The 23,433-nt window shown below is 43.6% G+C and overlaps 1 protein-coding gene across 1 annotated transcript in view; it reads left to right on the forward strand.

Annotated features, from left to right (window-relative positions):
• The first annotated feature begins 1,231 nt into the window (after positions 1 to 1,231).
• Positions 1,232 to 23,433, forward strand: part of LOC138968051 (glutamate receptor 2-like) — a 101,348-nt gene continuing 79,146 nt past the window's right edge. The window contains exon 1 of the mRNA XM_070340614.1: positions 1,232 to 2,758. Coding sequence (XP_070196715.1) covers positions 2,677 to 2,758 — 82 coding nt within the window. The 5' untranslated portion in view covers positions 1,232 to 2,676. The remainder of the gene's footprint in view (positions 2,759 to 23,433) is intronic.

The raw sequence follows: 23,433 nt of genomic DNA on the forward strand, positions 1-23,433 counted from the left end.
TTTTCTGTAGGTTGATAATGTGACACATTTGACAAAATGAAAAATATTGTCTCTGATTATGCAAGGTATATTTATCTTTACCCAAGACATTTTAGTTAATTGTGATGCCTTGCATGTTAAAGTTTCACATTTGGATAAATCATATTTATATGGGATAGCTTCTCAAGAAATGTTTTAAATGTCGAGTTCGATATTATCTGCGACGTTAATTTCATCAGATAACTACGTGCTTTGATGCCCTCTAAATCTCTCAGATACAAACAAACTGTATTAAGTGTGAGCCAGTGAAATAGGAGAACATAATTATGATAATTTCTGAACGTTTTGTACAGTCAAATAAGTCGACCTCAAAGTACGCACCATTGCAGCATGTCTTGACAGACATTTGTTCTGACGAACGTAACACTTGTGTTGAAAGAATGCCGTGATTTAATAAAGTCCAAGACGCCCGTTTCAACTTTAAGTTTCAGAGCATGTGGAAACCAAGAATAAGTTGTTTTAATTAAACCTCCATCAAACATTGGTGCGGATGGTCGGTTGCTCATGTAGACTATTCGTAGTTAATGGCTCATGCAGACTATTTATAGTAATGGCTCAGACATCAAACGTCTTCGTTTCATTGGCCAACCAAATCACGCTTGCTTGGTAGTGGTGCCTGCTTTCCTGCGTAACGTTTTCAGGGCAAAATGTTGATGTAACGTATATAGTCATCTGCTTGTGCTGTAAGCGTCCACAGCAGTGAAAGCCATATTGATTGGTTGTGGTGTTTGGTTCCATTTTGTTTAGCTCGTGCAAGGAGCCATTTGCTGTCAGTGCTTTTTAATTCGAAGCGTTACCACATGTGACCTTTACAGAGCAATCAGGCGACAGACGGCGCTACTTTCGCCAAGACATGGTTGTGTGGCCTTTGTGTCTGCTTCTCCTGGAAGACGCAGCCAACATAGGACACAAAGCAAGAAAGGAAAGCGAAACACAAAAGACAGAAAAGAAGAAGAAAAAAAGGGAAGCATAAAACGATAGCAAAAACAAACTATGAAGACAAGCGGAAAAGCCGTGCCCTTCATAACTGCATGTCAACCTCGCCATTTAGTGTCTCGCTTTAACTCGCTCACCAGCATTTAATGTGATAACAAAACTGAGTTTCTGCAATTGGATTGTAGGCTTCCTCGCCTCTTTCATCATTTTTTGAACATTGTTATTTTTCTCTTTCTTGCAGACGGCGTCTAAGTGCCAAAACATGCTCAAAATAAGAGGACGCTGGAACCTAACCTCATTAACTTCGTCTGCAGCTATGTGACTGGATTTAAATCGCGAAGGAATTTCGGCTGGCGTCATTTGTTGAATCTCGCACAAGAAGTGACAGGATTTGCATTAGAATGTTGATGAACGACTTCAGCTCTCCCTTACTGAACCCTGAGTCTCCCATGACGTCTTTGACATTTAATGAAACACGCGGCGCGCTCAAGAGGAGTATCTGATCACGCAAGATTTCAGTCAAACTTGTCTGACATAGACGCGAGCTAGGCGAATCGTGCTTTCTTTCTCAGAACTTCGTCTCTCTGCTGTTTGAAGACTGCGTGTTCTGTCAGCCTCGAAAAACAGCCGGTGGTGTTGAAGAAAGCATTGCTTCTTCTGTACAGTTCCATCAATGGTTTATGTGTAGTTTCTATTCCGTTTTAATTTTAAAAACACAGAAGTGAATAGTTGGTGCTGTGAGGAGAAAGAGACCATCAAAGAGACATTTATTTTTCACCAAGGAAGAATCAGGTCTGTCGTAGCGAAAAGGGTGATATACATTCGTTCAACTTTTTGTTAGAGCATTGATGCAACTTCTCTACATCGTCGTCACTGTGCTGCTAAGACTTTGCGCTGAGATTGGCTTAATGTGCAGTTAACACAAAGGAGAAACTATATGTTCGGACTTGAGTGATGACAATAATATAAAGTGATTTAGTCACATCTCACCATTACTAGTACACAGCGACACCCAGCTTGGATGGCCTCCCTTTCAACACCACTCTAAGTCGCAGCGCAATGACGTAAACGAATCGTCTCGTCCATTCAAGTCAAAGTGGAAGTTCTGCTGAGCTGTCCGGTGTATGTCTTGTCTTGGAATAGCAGCACCCACCACCCAATACTTCTCTTCTCAAAGTGCTGGACGTTGCAGTGCAGTGACCGATATCAGTCGTTCTGTGTTAGTTGTAATATCAGTCACCTCATACCGAGTGTTGTTGTGCTTTGCAATCTTCGCAGGAGTGAGAGCTCTTCCTAAATAATTCCTAGTTTCAGTGCAGTGACCCAAAGCAATCGCCCCGTGACACCAGTGGGCCAAGACGCCTCACAACGAGTGGTTCTGTCTGGTTTGCAATCTTCGAAGGTGTGAGAGCTAGCCGGGACTTCTCTTGTCAACGAAATCCAGGTTTCAGTGCAGTGACCCAAACTGATCTTGCCGTGGCAGCATAGGGCCCAGACGCCTTGCAACGAGTGGTTTTATACGTTGCTATCTTCGCAGGAGTGAGATAAAGCCGGGACTTCTCTTCTCAAAGAATTCCAGGCTGCAGTGCAGTGATCAACGCAGTCGTCCAGTTACAGCAGTGGGCCAAGACAACTCACATCAGGTGGTTCTATACTTTGCCATCTTCTCAGGAGTGATTGTGAGGGAGAGAGATAGCCATCATGTGGCGGACAGGGGTGCTGGTGTTGGTGCTGATGGACTGGGTGGGAGTGACAGATACCTCCACCCAGCACGTCCCCGTGGGTGAGTACCCTGGTCTTCACGCTGGTTTTTGTCACGGCTTGTCATGTAACGCTGTGTTGAGTTCTGGCTGTACGTGATGTGCGTTGTTATGTTGTGGTTGCTGTTGGTGCTGATAGTGTTACGTGGTTTTTGTTGTTGGTGGTAGAGGTGTTGTTGTTTATGTGTTGTTGTTGTATTATGAGGTTCTGTCCTCTTCTACCACCTGATTCTTGTGGGTTTGTTTGTTTGTTTGTTTGTTTGTTTGTTTGCTTGCTTTCTTATCGTTGCTGCTTATTCTATCACCCTCCTCCTCATCATCATCTTCCATCTTGTGTTGTTCTTGGGCGTTTAAAAGGGGTTGTACACCGGCACGGTTGGCCTAGTGGTAAGGCGTCCGCCCCGTGATCGGGAGGTCGTGGGTTCGAACCCCGGCCGGGTCATACCTAAGACTTTAAAATTGGCAATCTAGTGGCTGCTCCGCCTGGCGTCTGGCATTATGGGGTTAGTGCTAAGACTGGTTGGTCCGGTGTCAGAATAATGTGACTGGGTGAGACATGAAGCCTGTGCTGCGACTTCTGTCTTGTGTGTGGTGCACGTTATATGTCAAAGCAGCACCGCCCTGGTATGGCCCTTCGTGGTCGGCTGGGCGTTAAGCAAACAAACAAACAAACAAACAAACAAACACACAAACACACAAACACACAAACAATGGGGTTGTACGTGTGTGTGTAAAATTGTGTGAGTATATGGTCTCTCGCACGTATGTGGGATCAATCGTTTTTCTGTGTAAATATGGTCCACTTTTCCGAGCGCCGACTCATCTTCGCCTTCTCTTTTCTTCTTCCGTACCCCCATCCCCTTCACCTCATTTTCTATCTTCTTCTTCTTCTTCTTCTTTTTCTTCTTCTTCTTGTTCTTCTTGTTCTTCTTCTTCTTCTTCTTCTTCTTTTTCTTCTTCTTCTTCTTCTTCTTCTTCTTCTTCTTCTTCTTCTTCTTCTTCTTCTTCTTCTTCTCATAATTAACAACATAAATAGATAAAGAACTCCCAAACCAATACGCAGACATTAACTCCGTGTTGTCTGGGATTTATCGCTGGCAGAATGGCGTCATTATTTATTTATCGGCAAGATGTTTCCTCTGTCATACTAAGGCCAAACCTAGCAAAACCTTTTACTATGGGTCTGGCCATATAATAATCTACTCACACACACACATACACGCACACACACACGCACCTAAAGTGTGGATGGTTACCTAAGAGGCGGCACTGGGTGCAGTGCCTTTCTAGTGCACTTGCACTACAACAGCACTGGGTGCAGTACTCGCTCCGGCATCGAAGAATTTTGCACTAAAAAATGCACAAAATTTGACCTATTTCGTCGCCTATAGAGGACGGAAAGAATGTCTTTTTGAACATTGTTATGACATTCTTTCCGTCAAAAAAGTCAATTTAACGGTGTTAAATGAAGCGACCATCCACACATTTATGGTTGCCATCCAGAGTTTAGGTTGCCATCCACGTGTGGATGGTTGCGTTATGGTGATTTAGGCAACCAAACCTGTGGAAACGGGGGTACACACACACACACACACACACACACACACACACACACACATACCTATTTCTTGGATTTTGCTACCTAAGAAAAGGGGCATAACCACCCACCTAAGATTATTAATCAAAACAGTTTTTTGGAGAAATGCTCTGTTTTCTACAGTCATATGGGTGACAAAAACCCAGACTCATCAAATTTTAGTGAACTCACTCGACAGCACTACTATTCCAAATTTGGTTACCTAAAATTCAAACTTTAATCAATCGATTTGGCCAATTAACAAAAAGAAAAGATGGGCAAATGGGTCGCAAAATGTTTGTCAGAAGTCAGGAATATTGCCAATTTAAAGATTTGGTTTCATTACCACGGAATTTTGGTGGTAATTAAAAACCTTCTCTCCGGGTATACAGTCGTATTCTGGCCTTGCACTTAAAAAAAGCAAGAATGAAATTCGTTGGAAAAATTGTTGTAACTACTCTTCGGTAAAACATTGATGAAAGCTTCTTTGTCAAAACATTCTTTAGAACCTTTTCTAAGATCCCCAAAAAAGATTTCTGCCAAAACACGTAAAAAGTGCATTTTTGAAGATATTTTTCTTTGTCTCTAAAATCGGTGGTAGTGAGTCTGGACGGTTGCCTAAGAAATACTGAAACAACTTTTTTATGTTTCATTTTCACCCAACCATTATGCCTTGGACGTTTAGAGATAACTATGATGAAGTGATCTCCATTGACTTTTTTTGTGATGGGAATCAATTTGTTCCTATAATGCCACTGGTCGTTTTCATACGCAACCAAATCCAACCAACTTTACTACCACGATTTCATGTTTTACAAAAACAAGTTGAATGGCCACCAACTTCCACCCATGTTGTTTTTACACTTATTCTAGTCTATTTTAGATTAAATATCAATCATCTTTTTTGATGATGTGCGTTTGTTTTTTTTACTGTGAAAATATTTTACGTCTCTAGGTAGCCGTTGTCATGGATTAGGGTTAGGGTTAGGGTTAGGGTTAGGGTGAATTTTTTTCTTCAAATGTCATGTTTACGCAATGCACTTATCTATTACAATACCGGGCAGTAAAACTGCTGGCCGACAGTTGAGCAATATTTATGTCAGTTTTTTCTGTTTTTTTTTCGTCTGTAGTCTTTGACCTCATACCAACTGCACACAATATCCATAGAGTACGGTTTTACCGACAGTTGCAATATTAAACATAGACGTGAATGGCCCGGAAAATATTTAATTATGATTTTAGAAACAAATTTGAAAAAACGGGTTTTTTTAAAGTAAAAAAGTAAAAAGCTGTAATTCAGCACAAATGAAACCATTAAGCTATTGTCGTCCTCCGCTGTGACCCGAAGACCAAGTCGGTTAGAAGTTACAATTTGTTCGGTCATTAAACCTTGTCTGCCGATTTGATATATCTTGGGGCTTGACGGAGACTGACTTGTCTTGTGCAAAATGATGACTGTGACGGTTTCAGTTCTGCCCGGTATCATGTTGGAAAATATTTCTTCCCATGCACTCGTATAATTTCCAGTTAATCTGCAATTGTGCGAACAATTTGGCAGCAGACACCTTTGAACTCTTCACTTAAACAAATTTATTGGTAAATATTTAATTTTTTTTTTAAATAATGAATTTGATGCTTTGAAATCATATTTAGCGGTTCATTGTCAGTTTACAAAACATATCATATGACATTGAAATGAACTGATTAATTTTGACAACAAAAACGAAAAACACCACAATAACAACCATTAAAAACAAACAAACAAACAAACAAACGAAGCACACACACACACACAAACAGTGACTAATGACACTGACACACACCTACTGGCACTGACACTGAGTGCCATACCACAGTAAGACTCAGTACGAGCTCTAGACGAAACTTATTTTTTAAACACATGTCATAGCACGCTGTTTGACGATCAAAAGCATTTTTACTTATGAGTTTCTGTGGTTTAGTCTTGTGGGGTGTTTCCGTATTTATTTTGTTCATTTTTCAATCAATCAATCAATCAATATGAGGCTTATATCGCGCGTATTCCGTGGGTACAGTTCTAAGCGCAGGGATTTATGTTTTTATTTTTTTTAATTAATTTTTTTTATGCAATTTATATTGCGCACATATTCAAGGCGCATGGATTTATTTATGCCGTGTGAGATGGAATTTTTTTACACAATACATCACGCATTCACATCGGCCAGCAGATCGCAGCCATTTCGGCGCATATCCTACTTTTCACGGCCTATTATTCCAAGTCACACGGGTATTTTGGTGGATATTTTTATCTATGCCTATACAATTTTGCCAGGAAAGACCCTTTTGTCAATCGTGGGATCTTTAACGTGCACACCCCAATGTAGTGTACACGAAGGGACCTCGGTTTTTCGTCTCATCCGAAAGACTAACACTTGAACAGGAGAAAATTGCTAACGCCCTGACCCAGAGTCGAACTCGCAACCTCTCGCTTCCGCGCAAGTGCGTTACCACTCGGCCACCCAGCCCCTTGTCTTTATATAAAATTAAAAAAAATAGAGGATCTGTCAGTGTCATTGGTCCTTACATCGAACGTTTGGTTTGGGGGCTTGATAGGTCTACTCAATTTCTGGTAAAGTTTTGAAAATAAATTCAGCAGGAGCTTTTACTTTACACTTTCTGTTCTCAATAGAAAAAAAACCCACTAAAACATTAGTAACATTTCCACAAGTGCAAGTAACATTTCCACAAATGCGAGTAACAATCCACAATATTCTTTAGGTTACATTCCATTGTGGGTAACAATCCACAAATAAGGTAGCAATCCAGATCTGGAGTGAAGGAACCATCCACTGTGATAGGACACAATCCACCAGTTAAGTTGCCATCCACATGTGGATGGCCACCTAAATAGGCCTTAGGTCGCCAATCGTGTGGAAAGCAGAATGCACACACACACACACACACACACACACACACACACACACACACACACACGCCATAACTGAGCGTTATTGTGCTCTCTGTAACTGTTGTGTGCACAGTTGGAACTGTCTGAAGAATGGTGTTATGAACAATCCACTAATGGCTGTGACGAAATAAACTCATCAACAATCAACAGAGAGCACCAGCGTGTTAATTGTTGGTATTTGACTAAGTAGATAGATGGTCTAATCCAATACACCCAGACCTGATCTGAGACGACAAGCCGAACACGAGAAGGAGTATGCCTCTAAATACACATAATATCAACATATTCCATTACATCCGTTTGTCTCGCGCAGTGTCACATATATATATCCTGGATTTACCTCACGCTGCTGTAGCGACTCCCAGGAGAAGCTCGCTTTCTCGCAGTGACTGGTTCAAGGCTAGCGTTGTCCTTGTCCCGTGGGGACAGCCACTGTCCAGCTTTTATGGCTGATGGACAGGAATTAGTGGCCATAAACACTGCCACCGTTAAGGATTCCAAATGGGTTGGCGCTGTGCGTCTGTGCGGGCTGCTATCTCACTTTACGCTGCTTTTGGTTTCTTTCTTTTTCTAAATAGAATTTATGTTTATTTGTTTATTTTTGGGTATTTATTTTTTTTTTTTATTATATCAGATTTTCCTTTCAAACTACGAACTTTAAGAAACGTCTAACCGATAATCTTTATATTTGTGTGTCTGTTGCGTTCTTTTGGACTCTACATTGGTTTTGCCTTCAATGTTACGAATGTTCCTTTTTCATCCTGATTTATGGTGTCTACGCCTTATTTCGTCTCAGCAATTTAAATGTGTACATGTACTTTGAAATTTCAAGAAATGAATTTGTTTCACGGGTGTGTAATAGTTGCAAATCAATACTTAAAACATATCACACGTTCTCAGTGGTTCTTTTGAATCTGTTTGTTTTTTTGTGTTTTTTTGTTGGTTGAATGTAAATGAAGACTTAGTTTTGTCAGACGGAGTTTATGACTGTGCCTTTGTAGGTAGCTGCACGGAGTTTATGACTGTGCCTTTGTAGATAGCTGCACGGAGTTTATGACTGTGCCTTTGTAGGTAGCTGCACGGAGTTTATGACTGTGCCTTTGTAGGTAGCTGCACGGAGTTTATGACTGTGCCTTTGTAGGTAGCTGCACGGAGTTTATGACTGTGCCTTTGTAGGTAGCTGCACGGATTTGCTATGTCATGTGTTGGATTTGAAGAGCTGCTTTTATTGCGCCAATTTCTCACCGAAATATGATTATGAACAAGGCAAAGTACCAATTTTATACCTTTTTTAAGTAACACATATGATATATTAAACAATTAACAATTACTGCTCAAAAACTAGAAGGGGATATTTTGCAAGCGTTTAATTCACAAAACAAAATGCAATACAATCTTGATTAAGCTTCTCATTCCATGACACGGGTAAAAACTCGTAGAAAAAAAAGATATCTCCATAGACGGCCATAGCCTACAAAAATCACCACGACAACATGGCCGTCATCCCCATTTTTCAACTCATCAGTGACCGTCATTTTCTGCCCGCTGGTTCTGCAACGTCAGGGAAAGAGCACTTTTCTCTCTATGCAAACAATATGGCTGTATGCTCGTCATTACTCTGTTCAATGGGGCGGAAAAGTGTCAGCCAAATGTTCATTTTTGACGGCCTCAGCTCCTTGTTCAATCAAGCGTCGCTTGTGCCAGCGGGAGTCTTGGCTTAATAGTTCTCCGCCCTTGATGGAAAATCACACGCTGATTGGAAATTGTGCTCTCGTCGCAGTGTGCGAGATCGTGTGAGATTTTCTTCTTCGTTCTATTTTTTCTCTTCCGTGATATTTTTGCCTTAACGAAAACTTACCCGGGAATTTTGTGTATGAGTATTGATTTGTTGGCATTTTGTTTCCTCTTGATCGTTGTCAAGATTTTTAGCGTAGCGTTATAGATTGTGAGTTGGGAAATGGAAAATGTCAGCCATAATCACGTTAACGAGCATGATCCGGGGGTGCAATTTCGTAAAAGTGATTGGGCTTTGAGAGGCGTTTTGTAGGATGATGCATACAAGTGATATCGCGTTGAGAGGCATTTTGCAGGACGATGCATGCAACTAATGCCTGTTTGGCATGTGTCTATTATCGATTAACTGTATGTCATTTCGTTATCTGTGACGCGTATTTTTTTCTTTTTCTTTTTTTTTTGCTCGTTTTTTGTAACACAAGTCTTAACTTAATATGACTGTGACTTGGTCATGAGAACATGTCCATATTTGTCAAAGGAGCACTTTACAGACATTACAACATGACTCATTGTAGAATATAAGAAAATATATTCATGATAACATAAGTTGTAACATAACAAAAATAATGCTCAGTGTTCCTGAATCACTTTTATTAAAATATCCACTGTAACATCAGTGTAGAATGGGCGGGGATATAGCTCAGTTGGTAGCGCGCTGGATTTGTATTCAGTTGGCCGCTGTCAGCGTGAGTTCGATCCCAGGTTCGGCGGAAATTTATTTCACAGAGTCAACTTTGTGTGCAGACTCTCTTCGGTGTCCGAACCTCCCCCCGTGTACACTACATTGGGTGTGCACGTTAAAGATCCCACGATTGACAAAAGGGTCTTTCCTTGCAAAATTGCTCAGGCACAGTTAATAATTGTCTACCTATACCCGTGTGACTTGGAATAATAGGCCGTGAAAGGTAAATATGCGCCGAAATGGCTGCAATCTACTGGCCGTATAAAAATTTCATCTCACACGGCATCACTGCAGAGCGCCTAGAACTGTACCCACGGAATATGCGCGATATAAGACTCATTGATTGATTGATTGATTGAGAAGTTGGCACGCTGTTCAGCATGATACTGACCTCAGACTACAAGAGCTTTGATGCCATGAAAGTGCCGATGAGAATATTTCAATCCTTTGGATGGGTGCTAAAGCGTCTTGTTGTTGTTTTTCTCTCAGACGATATAAGGGGGGGGGGGGGGGGGATTCACCTTTCAAACTCAAAGTGTAACACAGTTTGAAACGCTAAGAAGCAAGTGTGTCGAGTCGGACATGTGTAGGTGTTGCGTCTTTTACGTCTGGTTGGGTATTTTTGTCATTTTGTTTAAAGATTTTGCTGGATTGTTATGATTTTTTCAGAAATTCCAGTCTCCTTTTGTCATTTTAAGATGCAACCTGTTGCGCACGTACTGTCATGCAAACGTGGATGTCGCTGGGTCAAGGAGACGCAAAAAGGCAAGGAGACATGTAGACCAACGAACAGTCAAATGAAGCGAAACCCCGCGAAGCCAACATTGAACACCAGAAAGATCAACACACATGAAGAGACACAAAATGTCAGATATGCCAAATGCACGCACGTACACACACACACACACACACACACACACGCGCACGCGTACACACACACACACGCACACACACGCACACACACACGGACACACACACACACACACGGACACACACACGGACACACACACGGACACAGACACACACACTCACACAAACACACACACACACACACACACACACACACACACACACACACACACAAGCAAGCAACAGTAATACTTTTTCAGTACAAACAGTAGGAGTAACCAAACAAGCCAAACTACTTCGAAGAATACGACAAACCACAGACGACACCCACCAAGAGACCGAACAACAGCTAATTTCAGCCAAGCACTCTTCACGTGACAGGCAGCAGCATGGCTAACGCTGTGTGCTTTCCCGGTCATCATAATCATTGTCAGAGACATGCCCTCCAGCTGCCTCTAAGATTGGGCCCAGGGGGCGCTGCTGTTTCATCTCTGTGGGTTCAAGTGCGAGTTGAGTGCAAGTTTTGCAAAGTGCTGCTTGCTTTGGTCAAATAGGGGGCGCTGCTGTTACATCTTTGTGAGTTGACTGCAAGGTTGAAATTGCTGCTTGCTTTGCTCGAATAGGGAGCGTTGCTCTTACATCTTTGTGAGTTGAATGTATGGTTGATACAGTGCTGATAGCTTTGCTCGAATAGGGAGCGTTGCTCTTACATCTTTGTGAGTTGAATGTATGGTTGATACAGTGCTGATAGCTTTGCTCGAATAGGGAGCGTTGCTTTTACATCTTTGTGAGTTGAATGCATGGTTGATAAAGTGCTGATAGCCTTGCTCAAATAGGGGGCGCTTTGTGGGTTCAAGTGCGAATTGAGTGCATGGTTGACAACACGCTCCTTGCTATGCTAGAACAGGGGGCGCTACTATAACATCTTTGAGAGTTGAGTGCATGGTTGACAAACTGCTTGATTTGCTCGTATAGATGGCGCTGCTATTACATCTTTGTGAGTTAAATGCATAGTTGATAAAATGCTGATAGCTTTACTCGTATAGATGGCGCTGCTGTTACATCTTTGTGGATTGAGTGGATGGTTAACATAGTGTTGCTTGCTTTGGTCAAATAGGGGGCGCTGCTGTTGCATCTTTGTGAGTTGACTGCATGTTTGAAATTGCTGCTTGCTTTGGTCGAATAGGGGGCGTTGCTTTTACATCTTTGTGAGTTGAATGCATGGTTGAAATTGCTGCTTGCTTTGGTCGAATAGGGGGCGTTGCTTTTACATCTTTGTGAGTTGAATGCATGGTCCATTGCTAACATTAACTGACTTTCGAAACTTTGGGCGCAGAGGGAGGGGACGTCTGACAGCATTTCAACGGAAATGGATCTTCCCCCGTTTTGTGACTGGTAACGGAAGTTCCCTACCGATCGCTGTAAATGAACCCCGCGGGGTTGGTGACACCCATTTACTTCGAACGTAACTTTTATCTTTGATGCTCTGTGAAAATATGTTATTCTACTCCACAGGGTTTGGTAGTCTTTCAATGCTTTGTAGCACAGTTCTGTCGCAAGGGTTGTAGAGACAAGCAAACAAGATTATGTTAAATAAAACGTCACACTAATGTTGTGATTCTATTAAAGCACTCTTATTTGTTAATTTACAGGGAACCCTTATACCTTTGCCGTCTTTTAATGTAAGATATTTACTCTTGCAATGTCATGTACGCTCTCTCTCTCTCTCTCTCTCTCTCTCTCTCTCTCTCTCTCTCTCTCTCTCTCTCTCTCTCTCTCTCTCTCTCTTCCTCTCTCTCTCTCTCTCTCTCTCAATCTCTCTTTCTCTCTCGCACACACACACACACACACACACCCACACACACACACACACACACACACACACACACACACACACACACACGAACACAACACTCCCATGGCCCCCCCCCCCCTACCCCCATGTAATGTCCAAGCTGTTTAACTTGTCTTTTAATTGCAAGTCAGACTTGAACCTTTAGTAGTGTTCTCAGGAGGAGGAGGGGGAGGGGGGGGGCTGGCGGGACTCGTGACAATAACTCAACGGAAATTAATCTTTCCCTATTTGTCACTGGCAACGGAAGCTTCCTGCCGATCGCTTTCAGTAGTTCCAACCGAGTTGGTCACACCCGGCTACCTTGACCATGTTCCCATGAAAACCTCCTTTGATGTATGGTGCTTGGTAATATGTAGTGTTTTTTTCTGCACGCTTTCTAGTCTCTTGTAAATTGTAAACAGTTGTTGTCACCCGATATTGCGGACAAAAAGCAAAAACACGTTGTTGAATGATAACGAAAATGTATTCTAGCTTCAAATCGAACATTACAGCTATGTTGTGATTTTATTAAAACACTGGTATTCGTAGGTTCACATTCTTCCAGTGTTGTGTTTCTTTTCAGTGTAGAACTTACTTTGCATTGCCCTCTCTCAATTGTTGTGAAACACACCTCCAACGCCATCTGCTTCCCCTTAAGTACCTCCCCCGCCCCCGCCCCCGCCCTTCATCCCCATCTAGCTTAGCTTGTTTTCTTTTCATGGCGAGTCGTTAATTATCCCATAATAATGTTAACTCTGGAAGCCACAGTCGACAGGAAGAATGGACTTGTGGCTAGAATTCAGCGGAAATGAATCTTTACTTGTTTGTCCCTTGTAACGGAAATTCCCTAGCGATCGCTACCCAAAATACCCACGCGTTGGATGGTGGTCATTTTATTGAAGGTTAATAAAGCAAACGCCACACCCCCCACACCCCACACCCCACCCCCACCCTACCCCTTCCCGCACCCGCCCCGTCCCCTCAGGTGTCAGGTTACTTTGGACAGAATGGACTTCGTCACTTATCCGTCGTTTCACGGCAGTTATGTCTATTTTCCATTTATCATACCATCGCTGGAACATCTGGGTCCCTTCATCCCGCTGGAAAGCTAGCAGCAATAAGAGTGGCGCTACGAAGGTGTGTTTGTGCGTCCGTGTAATCAACCGTCTGCGTTGTTATGTAGTGACACACGGGTGGAACATTAATACCGTCTCTGATTCAGCGCATACAACTGACCAGTGTCCATCTGGGTCGGGATTCGAAACCTACCAACACGTCCAGTTCTGGACCAACTGAAGTTTGCATCGGCCCCGCATAGCCGTATCGGTTGAAGGGACATAAAAACACAAAACCAAGCCACAAACCAACTGAACTACCAGGCCCCCAATATTTATATACATGACCAGGGGCATCTGCCCCCCTCCCCCCCGCCCCTCCCCCTCCGTCCCACGTCATCCTTATCTCTCTCATCTGGCTTTTATGTTGCGGCGAATCAGATCCCCCCAAAGCCATTGGCGGGGGGGGGGGGGGGGGGGGGGGGGGGCTTATGACAAGAATTCAAGGGAAAATGACTCTTCATCTTCTTTGTCACTGGTAACGGAAGGTGTAACAGTATTACGGGAAGGGGGGGGGTGTAGGGGTGGGGGGGGGGGGTGTCACTGGTAACGGAAGGTGTAACAGTATTACGGGAAGGGGGATGTAGGGGAGGTGTCACTGGTAACGGAAGCTGTAAGAGTATTACAGGAAGGGGGGATGTAGGGGTGGGGGGGGTGTCAATGGTAACGGAAGCTGTAACAGTATTACAGGAAGGGGGGATGTAGGGGTGGGGGGGGTGTCAATGGTAACGGAAGCTGTAACAGTATTACAGGAAGGGGGGATGTAGGGGTGGGGGGGGTGTCAATGGTAACGGAAGCTGTAACAGTATTACAGGAAGGGGGGATGTAGGGGTGGGGTGGGTGTCAATGGTAACGGAAGCTGTAACAGTTTTACAGGAAGGGGGGATGTAGGGGTGGGGGGGGGTGTCAATGGTAACGGAAGCTGTAACAGTATTACAGGAAGGGGGGATGTAGGGGTGGGGGGGGGGGGTGTCACTGGTAACGGAAGCTGTAACAGTATTGCAGGAAGGGGGGATGTAGGGGTGGGGGGGGTGTCAATGGTAACGGAAGCTGTAACAGTATTACAGGAAGGGGGGATGTAGGGGTGGGGGGGTGTCACTGGTAACGGAAGCTGTAACAGTATTACAGGAAGTGTCAATGGTAACGGAAGCTGTAACAGTATTACAGGAAGGGGGGATGTAGGGGTGGGGAGGGGGTGTCAATGGTAACGGAAGCTGTAACAGTATTACAGGAAGGGGGGATGTAGGGGTGGGGGGGTGTCACTGGTAACGGAAGCTGTAACAGTATTACAGGAAGGGGGGATGTAGGGGTGGGGGGGGGGGTGTCACTGGTAACGGAAGCTGTAACAGTATTACAGGAAGAAGGATGTAGGGGTGGGGGGGTGTCAATGGTAACGGAAGCTGTAACAGTATTACGGGAAGGGGGATGTAGGGGGGGTGTCACTGGTAACGGAAGCTGTAAGAGTATTACGGGAAGGGGAATGTAGGGGGGGGGGTGTCACTGGTAACGGAAGCTGTAACAGTATTACGGGAAGGGGGATGTAGGGGGGGGGGGTGTCACTGGTAACGGAAGCTGTAAGAGTATTACGGGAAGGGGGATGTAGGGGGGGGTCACTGGTAACGGAAGCTGTAACAGTATTACGGAAAGGGGGATGTAGAAGCCGTAACGGTATTACAGTAAGGGGGCTGTACGGGGGGGGGGGATCACTGGTAACGGAAGCTGTAACAGTATTACGGGAAGGGAGATGTAGGGGGGGGGTCACTGGTAACGGAAGCTGTAACAGTATTACGGGAAGGGGGATGTGGGGAGGGGGTGTCACTGGTAACAGAAGCTGTAACAGTATTACGGGAAGGGGGATGTGGGGGGGGTGTCACTGGTAACGGAAGCTGTAACAGTATTACGGGAAGGGGGATGTGGGGGGGGGGTGTCACTGGTAACGGAAGCTGTAACAGTATTAAGGGAAGGAGGATGTAGGGGGGAGGGGGGGTCACTGGTAACGGAAGGTGTAACCGTGTTCCTGAGAGGGGGTGGTCATTGGTGACGGAAGTTCCCTACCGATCACCACCAGTAGTCTCCCCCTCCCCGGAGCTGCTTACACCCAACTACACTGGAGAATGGCTCAAAAGGGCTCCCCCTTTGGGAATGATAAAAACACCACCAATACTGTGCGGCTCCCTGTATGCATGGTATAGTTGCTATTGGTCCCTGCGGCTTGTCAATGCTTTCTGCTATGCACAAGGAAGAACAACAACGAGAAGATTTGTCAAAAAGAACAAAAAGTGATTTCGTGATAAGACGTAATGGTGCGGGCTGATGCTTGGGTTGTTTCTATTCCTGATGACAGGAGCGATTCTGTTTGATTTGCGTTCGCTTTCACCGAGTCACGCACATTACTTTCCCACTAGCTAGCGTGATGCTGAGCTTTTCTTGTCCATGATGCTTCGGGCAGTAATGCATCTTTTTCTTATCTTTTGTCCCATTTCTCATGCGATTTTCTTACCCGCACCCCCCCTCCCCCCCCCCTCCCCCCCTCCCCCCCCTCCTCCTCCCTTTTCTTATCCCTTTCTCACAAAAAGCTTGTTTCTTTCGTTTTTCTCATTTCTTAGAATAAGATTGAACTTTCCGACCTAAAAACGTGCTTCTTGAGAACACTTTTTCTGTGCTCGTATTTTGAAATGGCAAAAATCACGCGGTTGCAGAGTGGAAGATCATGCTGGAGTTTATAATGACTGTTTTGACATTTTGAGACGGGTCCACTAACTCCCATCTTTTTTCTTTGATTTTTGTATTTACTGTACACAGAGAGGACAGCATCCGTTTTGCGACTTGAATGTCAAACACTACCACAAGTCTTTCGATACGAAAACAACTTTGAAAAGAAAGTTGACAAGCCCTCGATCTCATACCGCAAGTTTAAGGGCTCATTAGAACATGCAACTGAAAGCCGATGTATTGGGTTCAACTCTTTACGAGCAGTAAGAATTCTTCAAACACATTTTTATGAGGGGGGGTGTGCATATAGAGGGTTTTGATTTAAAAACAAGAACACACACACACACACAAACGCATGCAAACACACACACAACAACACACAATCTCTCTCTCTCTCTCTCTCTCTCTCTCTCTCTCTCTCTCTCTCTCTCTCTCTCTCTCTCTCTCTCTTTTTTTTTCTATCTATCTCTCTCTGACTTACTCACTTCTAAACTTACATTAGTTGCCATTCATCCGCCCACATTCAAAATTAAACATTTTGTCTAGCAGAGCCATGAAACGATTTAACTTTCTCGCTTGATGTTCCGATGGGTGTTGAGTGTCGCTTTGAGCAGGAATCTCGTCGGGTCCCTCTCGACAGTGATGGTTATTGATCACGCCACAAAACCCTATGTTTAGAAACCAGATGGAGCGAGCGCTTCCAGAGCAGAAGAGCAGTCTGCCCGGGATTGAAATTACAAAGGGGAAACAAATTGCTTGTACAGCCGTACCATTTTGAACGAAAACCGCTCGAGTCTTTGTCCTCGACTGTAGTCTTCCCATAAAACGTGGTTTTGTTTTTTTAAGGAAATTGGAGGTTATCTGCTTAAAAAGAAAAAGATTTGTTTGTAACTTTCTTTAACAACATTTAGTTACTTGATAGTTTGAATGAAAGATGTCAAACCCATTAAATTGTTTAGAATTTCGTAGCAAAACTTTTCAAAAATAAGATTAGAGTTTAGAACACAAAGCACTGGGTTTTTTTCTTCCCATGGCTGTTCTTTACAAATTGACGAAGAACTGGTGTGATCGGAAAGCGGGGTAGATGAACCGGTGAAAGCCATTTGTACGATCCAAACAATTGAATTACTTTCCCCGCATTTTATTACGGCTGGTTACCCGTTTGCTTTAGGTTCTCATGCACAACTTCATTCCGCTAGCAATACTACAACAGAATTCGAGGATAAAAATTGCTTCTTATTATCATGCTGAGCTTTTTGCCAAGCGAGAAATAATGTGATGGATTGTGATCACCGATGGATCTGAAATGACCCATGAAACACGCATCAAGGCCTTCGCAAGAAAGCTGAAGCAATTTAAACAAAAATGAAACAAGTCGCGTGAAGCGATATAAAAACATTTAGTCAGTCGTTTTCAAACTTGAAAGATTAATCCCAGAAGCCAGTCATCACCGAGACTACCTTCAGATAGTCTCGGCTAACCATAACCGAAGACCGAGGCGGGTCACGCTCGTCTCCGCGAAGCATGCGACCGTAGTACTTACTGAACCTGGTTTTGTTTTCATTCTGCGCACATTTTAAGAGTAAACATGACATATCTATATATTTTTGAATTCAGGAGAAAATGAAGAATACAATATGCAATCATTTTGTTAATCTGTTTCTAAAAAAAATCGATTTTAATAACCATTTTAATGAGCAAACTAATTAATTAAATGTCAAGCTTCCAAGCTGAAATACAATCCCATAGTCCAGACGTCGTCGAAGATTGCTTGACCAAAATGTCAATAAATTTGGTTGAAAAATGAGGGCTTCACAGTGCGGCCTCAACTTTCACTGAAAGCTGGATATGACGTCATTAAAGATATGTATCTATACAAAACATCTGGGGATCTCATACCCAGAAACTCTCATGTCAAGTTTTATAAAGATCGGTTCTGTAGTGTTCTCATAATCGTTCTACACACACACACACACAAACACCATCACGTCTCGGTTCCCAGTCTATGTTAAACATTTAGTCAAAACTTGACTGAAAGTAAAATGAAGATTCTGCTCCATCCATTTTACAAGACAGAACGTTCACTCAGAGATATGTCATTCGCATGTGATCACTGTGTTCGTGTTGTGTATCTTGTTTGTTCCCTTTATTTACCAATAGGTCGAAGTTTCTATAATATAACGTTCCGTAAATTTAACTTTTCGTGTGTGTGTGTGTGTGTGTGTGTGTGTGTGTGTGTGTGTGTGTGTGTGTGTGTGTGTGTGTGTGTGTGTGTGTGTGTGTGTGTGTGTGTGTGTTTTATTCTTGATTTTGGACCGTTAGTAGTCTATCTAATTCGGTTTTCAACAAAAGCTACGTTTTCAATCTTACTCAATCTAGCAAGACAGTGAACACAGGAAGCTATTCACTTGTTTCTTCACCTCCTGATCCCCTTTGCAACTGTATAAAGTTTGATGTTCGTAGCCGCTACCATGAAGCAGAGCTACCCAGTTAGTAAGTCACGCTGTGTCCCTTCCCCTGAAGGTCGTCTTTTAGATTAGCGCAGTAACTTTCAGGTTTAGACATTGCACGAGAATATCCTCCACGTATACACACATGTGACATATAATATATAGTCACAGCAAATGTCTCCGGCCTTGGAAAACACGAATACACGCACACATCTGTCCAAATGTTCTTTAGGGAATTCCCAAAGAACAATACCAAATGCAAAGAACCCACACTGCCATTGGTCGCTACAATAATTTCATAACTGACATGGGGTCTTTGCAAATCTGCGACATTAATTCATCAAGATATTGCTACTTAGCACACCAGGGATTGGTTGCTGTAATGCATTCATAAGTGACACGTGGTCTTTTCAAATCTGCGACATTTATTCAGCAGGTAGCTCAGTTGGTAGAGCACTGGACTTGTGATCGAAAGGTCGCAGGTTCGAATTCGGGCCGGGACGGACACCGGTCAACTTTATGTGCAGACCCAGAGACGGAAGCCATGTCCCACCCCCGTGTCATCACAATGGCACGTAAAAGACCTTGGTCATTCTGCCATAAGTGCAGGTGGCTGAATACACCTAAACACGCAGACACCTGGGTAGCGCGACTCCGTTGCTGCTAGCTTTCCACTGGGAGGAAGCGACCCGAATTTCCCAGCGATGGGACAATAAAGTAATGAAAATGAAAAATGAAAATGAAAACATTGCCGCCTTGCATGGAAAGCAAAAAGGTCGTCGTTTTGAGGTATGTTTCCAGCGGAAGGAGCTCTTGTTCCATACAGAGATGTATCTTTCATTCCCTTTGCTATTTATGAGTTGAGTACCAAGGGGAGCATAAAAATACGTCAGAAATCTGAACATATTCTTGAAAAATGGCTGAAATATTCTCATGTTTTTAGTGTTTGGTGAAAGCCTTTCTGTCGCCAAGCTTTTATCGTCTCGCGCTACGGAAGCTACCTGGATTTTGTTTGGTCTTTTTCGAGATGTCAGGATAAAAGAAATTGTGATTTCGTGTTGCACATGCCTCTGTTTGCGTGATGTGCTACCGGGAGTGTGTGTGTGGGGGGAGGGGGGGTCGGAGACAGAGGTGTTTTTTTTATGGAATAATCATGATGTCTTTGTGTGTCTGAGTGTGTATGTGTGTGTGTGTGGGGGGGGGGGGTCGGTGTGCGTGTATGTGTGTACATGTATGTATGTGTGTATGTGTGTGTGTGTGTCTGTCTGTCTGTCTGTCTGTCTGTGCGCTCGCGCAGGGTTGTGTGTGTGTGTGTGTGTGTGTGTGTGTGTGTGTGTGTGTGTGTGTGTGTGTGTGTGTGTGTGTGTGTGTGTTTCCCTCGCGAAGCTTTAGGCACGGTAATTGTCGCAAAGTACCATTTGTTTCCAAAACATGAAGCCTGTGACCATGCCGATTTATATCCATTATGTCTGTGTAGAAAGTAAAACGTTGAACTCTTATTATTCCGATGCGGCAGACCGGACTAAGAGTGATTTTGCGTGCGATATAAATCCGAAACTGCCATTTATGTGTCTGCAGCTAAGTGAATGTGGTGATTTGAAAGTCCGTCAAAATATCACATTTGTGTATATGTGAGACTTAACGACAATGTTTGTCATGGGTGTGTGTGGGGGGATGTATGTGTGTATGTGTGTGTGTGTGTGTGTGTGTGTGTGTGTGTTTGTGTGTGTGTGTGTGTGTGTGTCTTCTATGTGAGTGTCTGTCCCCGTCTGTGTGTGTGTCTGCGTGCGTGCATGTGTGTGTCTGTGTGAACGCCATAATAGTATTGGGTACCGGCAGGAACAGCAATGTCTACGGCTTCCATCTTGAGCTTCTGGCCTTTTGACCTACTTCTTTACTGGGGATTGTTTTTCATGGAGATAAACGTTGAATAAAAAGTCAGTATGTCTTCGTGCACCTAATCCAACATCGCAATAGCTGATTGCAGTGTATCAGAATATATGAGGTATATATCCAGTGTATAGCTTGTTGGGCGACTTTATTTTTACGATATAAGGTCAACGTTTTTATTTAAAGCTTCTGAGGCCGCTCTAGCCTTTGTTGCAAATGTCAAATGGCTTTGTCTGTAACTAGGTCAAAGGAAATGGACCTCACAGCATGCAAAAACGTGTTATCCAAAATCAATATGCATAGAGTATAACAGATTAAGTCCAGAAAATGAAGTACCAACTATTCCCAAAATAATGTATGATGCTGCTTTTCGCTTGAAATTAACAGTTCCGAACAGCATAAAATAACTTTCTCGAGGAATAAACAAAGGGTTTTTGTGTGAAAGTAATCTGTGAACTTGGTTTTTCGTGCTTCGGCTTTTTAGGGGTACATGATTGATCTTCCGTGACATCGCAGAATTAAACACTTGAGCAAAATTGATGCAGACCAAAAAGAAAGGTTGGCCTGCAGGGGTCACTGACGAAAGGACAAGTGAACTCAGTTTTAAGAACTTGTTTTAGGAGGGGGTGGGTGGAGGGAGGGGGAATTGCCGCAGCGCAGCGCAAAGAGACACACCGTGGATACCTGATTAGAGTGCAAACGAAATATACTACATATGAAGATTTTACATATCTACGGTATCTACATATTCCCGTTCGGTCTTTTTTCCATCCAAGTCGGGATAAGAATGTCAAACGTGATATAATCTCGAATGTATGCACACATGAAGTCTAAACGCAAAATATGACATTAAAAGAAATCAGATGTTATACGTACGAGCAAATATAACGCTCGGAATATTGTGTGGGATATACAAATAAAAACGACTAGAGAAAAGATAGTAATCTGGGCTTAAGGAATTAGCTTTTCTTTGTCGACGTTTTTCATTGGCTGAATGTATGCTGTGTAACCGTGTGCCGAAACACTACGATCACCTCGGGAAGCGAAGTGCAATCAAACAGGATTGAAAATGTTAGGGCTAATTTCTTAGCCCTATAAAAACTGTTATGCAAACCCGAAGGTTTCCATGAACATACAGACAATCGGAAACCACCAGACCCCATCACAAACAGAATTCTACAATCCACTGGTGTTGACTTTTAAAGGCCAACAACTCGGGTGCAGAGTCTGCTGTGAAAGGAGCGGTAGCCTCCCCTGTCACAATCGCCCCCGTTTGAAATGAACTTCGTCCCGAAGTTCCGAACCGGGGGACCACTGTCCATCCCAAGTTCGCAGAATGGGAACAGCACGAAAATGTTCAGTGGTCATATTATGCCATTACCTGAACATATCATGCCGAATCCCATCCCTGCTCGCAAGCGCCAGTTGTGATCCGTGTGCCGAAACACTACGATCACCTCGGGAAGCGAAGTGCAATCAAACAGGATTGAAAATGTTAGGGCTAATTTCTTAGCCCTATAAAAACTGTTATGCAAACCCGAAGGTTTCCATGAACATAGAGACAATCGGAAACCACCAGACCCCATCACAAACAGAATTCTACAATCCACTGGTGTTGACTTTTAAAGGCCAACAACTCGGTTACAGGGTCTTCTGTGAAAGGAGCGGTAGCCTCCCCTGTCACAGCTGTACCAGCAATAGCAGGTCAACTTCACGACATAGGTGTGATAGTGTTCCTTCTTAACAAAACAAAGGTAAAGAGGGACACTGAGAACCGCAGCCCATAGGTGGTTGATAAACAATGACTCCTACCATAAATACTGCATAACTGAAAGATGTAGGATAATCAAACATTAACGCTTAGAGAATAACACCACGTCTTACCAGAGAGCAATGAACACGATAAGCACGTAATGTGTTCAGCGTCTTAGGGCGAAAAGAAATAATCCAATAAGCACGAGGACAAACACTTTGAGTCGAGGAAAGGACAGCACGCTTGATCCTGACCTCGTTGACTGCTCGTACTTCGCAATGGACATTAGCACCTCCAGAGTAACTTGCCCATTCGCTCATGGCGTCTTACATCCGCAGCAAAAAGAGAGGGAGGCAAAGATAAGCGTGGAAAAAAAGACGTGACAGTAACACGCCTCAAAAACGACAGGAGTCAAGCGCCAATAAAAACACAGCATTGGGGCAAGACCATTAACACGCAACAACAACACCCCCCCCCCACACACACACACACAACCCCACCCCCCCTCCCCCACCCCTGTCCACGAGCTAGAAGCCAGGCCATCAACACGAAACAACCACCCCCCACCCCCTAGCCCTGTCAACCGCTAGAAGCCAGCAAATGTAATAAAGCCTGCTGGCCACCTCCCTTTGATGTGTCACGTGTTATATGGCTACGGAGGGCGAAAAGACGACATCAAAGTTTTATAACCTCCCCTTTTGCGACTCTTGGGTCCTGGAGGCTTAATGTGTCGCAGCGTTAATACGGCGCATTTAGACCAATTTGTCCGTTTGGCCCAAGCAACACCCGCCTTGGATAACCAGACTTCCAAGACGGCGACTTCTTCACGCGAACTCACGTCTTTTCTCCTTGGGGATTGGTCCTCTTTGTCTCTGGAGCGTTTTTTGCTTTTCCTGGTGAACGACGAAGTCTGAAATGTTCCTCACTTGTTTTGTTTCTGTTCTCAGAAAACGATGTAGCCTGCATGGACTGCGACGGATTTTTTTTTCCTTGGCGTTTCTTGGCTGAACGACCGTCGGAAATGTGATGGTTTTCCTTCCGTTTTTTATTGGACAAATGTGTTTTGTCTCGTTTTCTTTTTGTTTTTCCTACCAGT

Source organism: Littorina saxatilis, linkage group LG6 (assembly GCF_037325665.1).
Source record: "Littorina saxatilis isolate snail1 linkage group LG6, US_GU_Lsax_2.0, whole genome shotgun sequence".
NCBI lineage: Eukaryota > Metazoa > Mollusca > Gastropoda > Littorinimorpha > Littorinidae > Littorina > Littorina saxatilis.